The sequence below is a fragment of the Procambarus clarkii genome, chromosome 14 (genome assembly GCF_040958095.1).
Source record: "Procambarus clarkii isolate CNS0578487 chromosome 14, FALCON_Pclarkii_2.0, whole genome shotgun sequence".
In the NCBI taxonomy this organism is placed as follows: domain Eukaryota; kingdom Metazoa; phylum Arthropoda; class Malacostraca; order Decapoda; family Cambaridae; genus Procambarus; species Procambarus clarkii.
Window position 1 is genome coordinate 4,800,359 of NC_091163.1, and position 9,678 is coordinate 4,810,036.

The 9,678-nt window shown below is 42.5% G+C and overlaps 1 protein-coding gene across 1 annotated transcript in view; it reads left to right on the forward strand.

Moving 5' to 3' along the window:
* Positions 1–977: 977 nt before the first annotated feature.
* LOC138364575 (pyruvate dehydrogenase (acetyl-transferring) kinase, mitochondrial-like) overlaps positions 978–9,678 on the forward strand; it is a 54,827-nt gene continuing 46,126 nt past the window's right edge. The window contains exon 1 of the mRNA XM_069324262.1: positions 978–1,221. Coding sequence (XP_069180363.1) covers positions 1,107–1,221 — 115 coding nt within the window. The 5' untranslated portion in view covers positions 978–1,106. The remainder of the gene's footprint in view (positions 1,222–9,678) is intronic.

Below are 9,678 nucleotides of genomic sequence, written 5' to 3' on the forward strand. Positions count from 1 at the left end.
GAGCTCCGAAGCACCAGGAGGCTGTTTATAACAATAACAACAGTTGATTGGCAAGTTTTCATGCATGTAAAATGTTTAATAGATTTAACCAAAGCCATAACAAACTGAGGAAAGATGTACACATTCGTAAGTACTTGCGTAACTGCTTCGTGAATCTGGCCCCCCCTGGATACGAACCCAGGCCAAAGCGCTCGGGCGAGTGCTTTACCACTACGCCATGGGAAATTAATGAAGTAATTTCTTAGAATACAAGTTTTACAGACAGCGGGGGTTTGTTTATGCACGCTAAACTCGTGATGTGAACGATACCGCAAAAGTCGTGCAGATCTAGGGCACAGTGTCATTACTCATGTTAAAAAAAAAACATTAATTTCTGGCCGCAATACTGACAGGGATTTTCCACTACTTGGCCTGGTGCCGCGGCGAAAAACTTCTAAAAGGCACCAAAACAACTGGCCGAAATAAATAGGTGTGCATTAAACATGTGCAACACAAGCGGAAAACTGATGAATGTTTACATCTGAATATTTACATTTGAAAAACATTTTATAATTTTTCTTCCTATATATATGGGTGCAGTAGAGGGAAGTGCACGTTGCATTGGCACACTCAGGTTAAGCATTAGAAATCTAACCAACAACTGGATGGGTGACCTTTGGCGAGAACATTATCAGATCCATTAATGGCTTTCTGACACTGCATATATATATATATTTATTTACTTGTAATTATATGTTCCCCCTACATATATAATTCCTTAAAAAATAACTATATAAATATAAGGCTCATGTTTGTATTAGATTAATTGCAGAGTATTATTATATAATCCAAATATCAATAATATTCGTAAGTCAAATACACGAAGAGAGAGCGTTATAGTTTAGTTCACTTATTATTCACCCCATACCCATCTTGTGGAAGAGGGGCTCAATATTATTGGAACGAGAGGTGGGAGGGTGCGCAGAGCGGGTGCGCAGTAGCCCGGTGGCACCCGTGGTGGTGGAGGAGGGGAGAGAGAGAGACTCTGCAGGTCCAATGTCTCGTTGGCGTTCAATGTCACTTCTCTTCCCGTACAAGCACCACAGGCACCGTCGCGCGTGTCCACCATGAGAGTCTACAGAATATTATATCGCCAAACCCGAGCGCTGATGGAAGAGAGACTAGATTATTACTCGCAATTTAACCCGTCTCCGTTATCCATGCAGCAATTTGCGGATTTTGGTGAGTGTGTTTTTTGATGTTTATTGTACGTTTTTTTGGTGAGGGAAATGATTTATGGTGAAAAGTGACACTTGGAGCAGTCGACTTTGATGATGGTTCGTATCCCGTTAGTTCTTCAGGAGGCCGTATTGGTGTAAAAGTAATTTAAGCAGCTTCTTTTAAGGAGTGACTTGATATACACTTGAAGACTCTGGTCTCCAAGTGTATTTTGGAGTGTAAAATACACTTGGTCTTCATATTAACGATATTCTTATATAAGATTAATTATTGTCGTAGATTTGGTGTCTAAATAGCTTACAATACTTCATTTTTTATTTAGTTAGAAATACAAGACAGCTAAAAATTTAAGCAGCTTCTTAAGGAGTGACTTGAAATACACTTGAAGACTCTGGTCTCCAAGTGTATTTTGGAGTGTAAAATACACTTGGTCTTCATATTAACGATATTCTTATATAAGATTAATTATTTTCGTAGATTTGGTGTCTAAGTAGCCTACAATACTTAATTTTTTTTTAAGTTAGAAATACAGCAGACAGCTAAAAATTGAATACGAGTTAGTAAATGACTATATTTAACCACACAACCTACATCATTTATCACAAATGATTCCTGACATCCCGGTTGATCACTGGTTAAGTCCTCTCTGGGGTCTGTCCACTGAATGGATGGGTGACAGCGTAACATGGGAAAGGAGAGAAGAGGGAGGGAGGGATGGATAAGAAAAGCTTTCGCAAATGTAACAGATTTCCAGTTTCCCGATATTGGTATACTAGAATATAGTATGGTATGTATATATTGGTATACTGGTATACTTGAAGTATACTTTGTTGCTTTTGAACCCATTGTTGTGTCAATGGTTATTAAACTAAAAATATGGCTCCTGTTAGTGCCTGGTGAGTTTTATTTGGGTTCAGTAAGCTGTGGCTGACTTCTATTTTTGCCCCGTTAGGTGTCGTTGAACCCTATTTTGGCCCCGTTAGGTGTCGTTGAACCCTATTTTGGCCCCGTTAGGTGTCGTTGAACCCTATTTTGGCACCGTTTGTCGCTCTTGAACCCAATTTAGATCCTAATAGTCGCTGATTTTCGTAAATAGTTGGCAGCAAGAGAATTGAAGTTAGACTTGGCATTATCTATGCATTTTATACTATTGGGATATGCTAATGTTAATTAATATGGTGAATGACTGGAAATCGATCCTGGAGAGTTGGTTGGTGCTGGGTGGTTTGGTTGGTGTGTAGGGTTGGTTTGGTTGTTGTGTAGGGTTGGTTTGGTGGTTGTGTAGGGTTGGTTTGGTGGTTGTGGAGGGTTGGTTTGGTGGTTGTGTAGGGTTGGTTTGGTGGTTGTGTAGGGTTGGTTAGTTGTGTAGGGTTGGTTTGGTGGTTGTGTAGGGTTGGTTTGGTTGTTGTGTAGGGTTGGTTTGGTGGAGGGTTGGTTTGGTGGAGGGTTGGTTTGGTGGAGGGTTGGTTTGGTGGAGGGTTGGTTTGGGTGTGTAGGGTTGTATTTTTTGTGTTGTGGATGGTCAGTTTTCTTGCGTCTTGGAGGACTGGTTTGTTGAGTATTGTATAGAACAAATTACAATAATATTTCAATTCAGAATGCATATGTTCTTCAGATTATTGCATAAAATCTATAGTACAGTTTCATCAAGCGTTCTCAAGGTAATATATTGATAGCTGCTAGCTGTTTTGTATTTCTTTTTAGCCGTTCGCTGCTAGACTAGTTGTACTCGCCTAGTTTTACACTCCTAATTGTACTAGCGTGACATAGTAGTATTTTACTACTAAAATAGCTTAGTTTTAGTCCTTTAGCTGTAATTATCTAGCCTAGTGGCCTGTTTTTAGTTTTATTACTAAAATAGCCTAGTTGAGGTGCTTTAGTTGTAATTATCTAGCCTAGTGGCCTGTTATTACTAAAATAGCCTAGTTGAGGTCTTTTAGATGTAATTATCTAGCCTAGTGGCCTGTTATTACTAAACTAGCCTAGTTGAGGTCCTTCAGTTGTAATTATCTAGCCTAGTGGCCTGTTATTACTAAACTAGCCTAGTTGAGGTCCTTCAGTTGTAATTATCTAGCCTAGTGGCCTGTTATTACTAAACTAGCCTAGTTGAGGTCCTTCAGTTGTAATTATCTAGCCTAGTGCCCTATTATTACTAAACCAGCCTGGTTGTAGTCCCCTAATTGTAATAACCTAGCCTAGTAACTTGTTACTGCTAAAATAGCATAGTTACACTATTGTAACCTAGTTGTACTCGCCGGTGAGGTCACAGAAAGGGCAGGTGATGTAGTCGGGAGGAGCACGGTGCTGCTTGCTCATGATGGTGGTGGTGGTGGTGGCAGCATGTTGGTAGGCAAGTATGGGCTAAGGCAGGTGGGAGTTTCTTGGCACGACGCGGCACCACCCTGGTTTTGGGGTTGTGTATACACGCACGCACGCACGCACACACACACACACACACACACACACACACACACACACACACACACACACACACACACACACACACACACACATACATACATCTCCCTACCTACCTGTGTGCTTGTGTGTTCTCAGTTGTGCTTGCGGGGGTTGAGGTTAGGCTCTTTGGTCCTGCCTCTCAATCGTCAGTCAACTGGTGTATGGATTCCTGAGCCTATCTCTATCGTATCTACATTTGGAACTGTGTATGGAGCTTACTTCCACCTCATCACTGCCTAATGCATTCCATTTGTTAACTACTGACACTTGAAAAAGTTCGTTCTAATGTCTATGTCTCATTTGAGTACTTAGTTCCACCTGTGTATCCTTATAATACCACCAGTGTTAAATAAGTTTTCTTTATCTACCCCTATTAATTTCTCTTGAGAAATCATGTATGTGATGGTCATGTCTCCCTCTCTTTTCTTTCTTCCAGCGATGTGAGGTTCAGCTCATATCTCTCCTCGTAGCTCATACCCCCTCAATTCGGGTACCAATCTGGTGGCATACCTTTGTACCTTCTCCAATTTAGTCTTGTGCTTGACTAGATACGGGTTCCATACTGGAGCCCGTATCGGCCTGACATGTGGTAAATAAGGTCCTAAATGATTTCTTACACAAGTCTCTAAAGGCAGTTCTTAACCTGGTGTTATGGCATATGCCGCGGATGATATCGTCTTGATGTGGAGTTCAGGGGACAGGTCTGGCGTGATATCAACTCCCAGGTACGTGTGTGTGCACGCGTGCTTGTGTGTGTGTGTGTGTGTGTGTGTGTGTGTGTGTGTGTGTGTGTGTGTGTGTGTGTGTGTGTGTGTGTGTGTGTGTGTGTGTGTAGGTGTCACGAGGACAGCTTGCTCTGTGCCAAACATGTGACGCCTCTCCACAGTCACACGTGTTGGCACAACATTACCGGAGTGTACGCTCACAGCTAAACAAAAACATGATACTATTAACTCGAGCCTACTTTAGAGTCTGAATATTTTCTAACCATCAAACCTCCTTGTATTAGGGTGGAGTAATTAGATTAAGTGCCAGTGTAATTTTCAGTAGTTTCAATTTTCTATATAAACAAGTTTTATATTTACCTATTTAAGGGCGCCTAACAGCTGAGTGGACAGCGCTTCGGGTTCATAGTCCGGAGGGTCCAGGTTCGATCCCCGGTGGAGGCAGAGACAAATGGGCAAAATGTTTCTTTCACCCTGATGCCCCTGTTACCTAGCAGTCAATAGGGACCTGGGATTTAGACAGCTGCTACGGGCTGCTTCCTGGGGGTGTGTAAGAAAATGGAGGCCTGGTCGAGGACCGGGCCGCGGGGACGCTAAGCCCCGAAATCATCTTAAGATAACCTCAAGAAAGCCTTTATATACCGTATATATATATATAGGTATTTTATATATATTTATATATTCATAGTATTTTATATATACCCTGTTAAATTATTAAACTAAATTAAAACTTCACACGTTAAATTATTAAACTTCATCGCACAATATTTTCTGAGCGCATTGCATCACTTTCAGTTGAGCAGGAAAGGTTGTGGCATTTTATCAATCAGATTAATGACAATTCTAAGATGGAAGGTGCCACAATCTTTTACGTTGAACGAAAGTGATGCAATGAGCAAAGATGAATTGTTGCTCTGATGATCAACCATTTAATGCCGCCAGTATCTTGATAAAAGCAGCAGCTTTCCTTCATACAATAGGGGGCGGCCCAGGCTCCTGAGCGCCTCTGTAACCCCCTACTGTCTATAGTAGTGGTCTGGCGTGATATCAACACGGGGACAAGCCACACGGATGCATTTCCGATGGTTCCTTTCATATAAAAGGGGTGACGCCCAGGAAAATAAGACTCGCGTCCCTACCCAAACAATTATGCGGTACATAGGGCACATAATAAATGGGAACAGTATAAAGTTCCTTACCGTCTTCAGCAACAAGGGGCCAGATTCACGAAAGCACTTACGAACGTGTACATCTTTCTTCAATCTTTGACGGCTTTGGTTACATTTATTAAACAGTTTACAAGCATGAAAACTTGCCATTCAACTGTTGTTATTGTTAAAAACAGCCTCCTGGTGCTTCGGAGCTCATTAACTGTTTAATAATTGTAAACAAAGCCGCCAAAGATTGAGAAAAGATGTACAGGTTCGTAAGTGCTTGCGTAACTGCTTCGTGAATCTGGCCCAAAGGTTCGTTCCCCCCCGCTCCACGAAGTATTTTCAGTAATGAATGTACCAACATCAGTTGACCTTGGTGCGGATGTCTCTCGTGAGGTTGCGTAAGGGGTAGCCAGAGTCGTCGGGTCTGGCAAGCCTCCACATGTTCAGGTGAAGCGGAGTTGTGATTGGTTGGTTGGCCGGCTGGCTACGTGATTTTGTCGAGAGAATGCGCGGGGAGCCACTGCTCCTACCTGCCTTTCAGGCATGACGCAGAGTGAATTCCATTCGTAGAATTGGTCGAAACGCTGTGCGTGTGCGTGTGTGTGTGTGTGTGTGTGTGTGTGTGTGTGTGTGTGTGTGTGTGTGTGTGTGTGTGTGTGTGTGTACTCACCTAGTTGTGTTTGCGGGGGTTGAGCTCTGGCTCTTTGTGTGTGTGTGTGTACTCACCTAGTTGTACTCACCTAGTTGTGTTTGCGGGGGTTGAGCTCTGGCTCTTTGGTCCCGCCTCTCAACCGTCAATCAACAGGTGTACAGATTCCTGAGCCTATCGGGCTCTGTCATATCTACACTTGAAACTGTGTATGGAGTGAGCCTCCACCACATCATGTGTGTGTGTGTGTGTGTGATTGTAGAGAATTCGTTGGTATGAAGTGTGTTATTTTATATAAATAAAATATACTTGAATTTTTACTTTTAAAATATATTCTAATTCAAAAGATTTAGGCGTATCTTAGGTCTAGACACTTTGTGAATGAAAACCAATTTGTGGGGTAACTACACATATGTTTATTTATATATTAAAATAATAATTTGTGACGTAATAGTAGAGTGGATTGATACTTTAATTATAAATTACAGCAATTAGTATACATTCTTTCCAAAGCTGTAAACGCGCTTCAGGTAAATCGTAAAACTAGCACAATGACTTAGGTGTTGAGAAGTTGCTGTGCTGAGTTGACAACATGGCTGAAAATCAGAACCACTCCCCCCCCCCCCCCCCCCCTCCCCTCCCCTCACCATTTCGTGCATATGACACGAAATGTGCCGATGTTTCCGGTTTCAGACCGCCCTGGAGACGGTCTGAATTTCCTTATCAAGACTTGATAAGGACTGAAACATCGTCACCTAACTTTTTTCCTCTCATAAAGAAACTTTCTCTCAGAAAGGAAGGAACTTACTTTCTTTGAGTTGTATAATTTTCAATGATTTAGAAGTTAACAAAAGTACAGTTAATCTTAAAGGTAACATGTAGAAAGTAAGTTTGATTGCATATATATATATATATATATATATATATATATATATATATATATATATATATATATATATATATGCAAACAAGCCTGAATGGTCCCCAGGACTATATACAACTGAAAACTCACACCCCAGAAGTGACTCGAACCCATACTGCCAGGAGCAACGCAACTGGTATGTACAGGGACGCCTTAATCCGCTTGACCATCACGACCGGACATAAGGAAGTGATAGCCGAAGCTATTTGAACCACTTCCCCGCCGGCACTCGGATGGTAATCTTGGGCATAGCATTTTATCAAATCACCTCATTCGCCGAGTGCCGGCGGGGAAGTGGTTCAAATAGCTTCGGCTATCACTTCCTTATGTCCGGTCGTGATGGTCAAGCGGATTAAGGCGTCCCTGTACATACCAGTTGCGTTGCTCCTGGCAGTATGGGTTCGAGTCACTTCTGGGGCGTGAGTTTTCAGTTGTATATAGTCCTGGGGACCATTCAGGCTTGTTTGCATTTGTGTTCCTCACGTGTGCCCCAATGAATGAGGTGATTTGATAAAATGCTATGCCCAAGATTACCATCCGAGTGCCGGCGGGGAAGTGGTTCAAATAGCTTCGGCTATCACTTCCTTATGTCCGGTCGTGATGGTCAAGCGGATTAAGGCGTCCCTGTACATACCAGTTGCGTTGCTCCTGGCAGTATGGGTTCGAGTCACTTCTGGGGTGTGAGTTTTCAGTTATATATATATATATATATATATATATATATATATATATATATATATATATATATATATATATACAGACACCAGTACTAGGAAAGGGGGTAATAATGAAAAAATGGTACTGATGGAGAAAAGAACAAATCCACAAGGGCCGTGACGAGGATTCGAACCTGCGTCCGGGAGCATCCCAGACACTGCCTTAATCGACTGAGTTACGACAGGGTTAAAAAGAGTTGAAACCGAAGTTCTACTGAACTTACTGGATTTGTGGATTTGTTCATTTGATGCATCACGTTAGTGTGATCTCTGTGTGTACTGATGGAGATATTGTTGTAGGTAGCACTGCAACCCGTCCTCTTACTAATACGTCGCTTTTCGCTCGTATACGCACTCGGGCTAAAAATCGACGTAATTATAAATGAAATCGGCTCGTGAAAGTAACGTACTGCCCCGTTTTCTGTTTTGGATCCTCTGGCTTAGGCTGTTAGGTTAGGAGATGAAACTAAACGAGATTAAATATGGCTAGAAACGTTAAGCTTAAGATAATCCTTATCCAGGCGGCAACATACAACAGTAGCCTAACTTTCAGGTATTTATATATTGCTGTTGTTACATAAAACTGGACGGGTCAGTACTATAACAACTTCGCGTCTTACTGGTCGGCGTTCGATCCCCGATGCTCCAAGTGGCTGAGCAGTGTTCCTTACTCAGTCCTATCCTATCCTCGTTTCCTTTCCATGTGCTAAATAGTCATACTGACTTAGCGCTTTCTCCTGATAATTACCGTAACGTGCACAGGTTTCCTTCTGCCTGATGCCTCTACTCTTTTTTCAAAGGTAAGTGTAGTTCCTCACTTTGTATGGAACCGGACTGTAGGTACCTTACCTTGAGGTTACCTTGAGGTTACCTTGAGGTGCTTCCGGGGCTTAGCGTTCCCGCGGCCCGGTCGTCGACCAGGCCTCCTGACCGGTATGGCGACAGCTATTTTAAGGTTCGAATTTTCGTTCGAATCTGACATTAAGGTTGTGTTGTTGTTGTTGTTTAAGATTCAGCTACTGGGAACAAAAAAGTTCCAAGTAGCACGGGCTATGGTGAGCCCGTAGTGGACTTACCCGGCACAGGAGCGGGGCTGTAATTTGGTCTAAGGTTGTGGATTGAGGTGACTTTTTTTGGGGGGGAGCAAATTTCCTTCCCACCTTCCTCGTATCCTAGCTCCACCCCCAGGAAGCAGCCCGTGACAGCTGACTAACACCCAGGTACCTATTTTACTGCTAGGTAACAGGGGCATAGGGTGAAAAAAACCTCTGCCCATTGTTTCTCGCCGGCGCCTGGGATCGAACCCGGGACCACAGGATCACAAGTCCAGCGTGCTGTCCGCTCGGCCGACCGGCTCCCCATAGTCACACTGGCTCAGCCTTTCTAATCATAATTACATAACCTTCATATAAGGGAGTGCCATATTTGATGCCAGTTTGCATGGCGTGGTTCCGTCTGTTTAGACTCTGGGAGTGCCAGAGGCTCCTGGAGGATAACGTTGTTGTTGTTGTTGTTGTTTCAGATTTAGCTACCCAGAACGAAGTGTCCATGTAGCACGGGCTATGGCGAGCCCGTAAAAAAGAGAATAAAGTATTTTCGTGGTTATATATATATATATATATATATATATATATATATATATATATATATATATATATATATATATATATATATATATATATATATGCGAACAAGCCTGAATGGTCCCGAGGACTATATGCAACTGAAAACTCAAACCCCCAGAAGTGACTCGAACCCATACTGCCAGGAGCAACGCAACTGGTATGTACAGGACGCCTTAATCCACTTGACCATCACGACCGGACAAAAA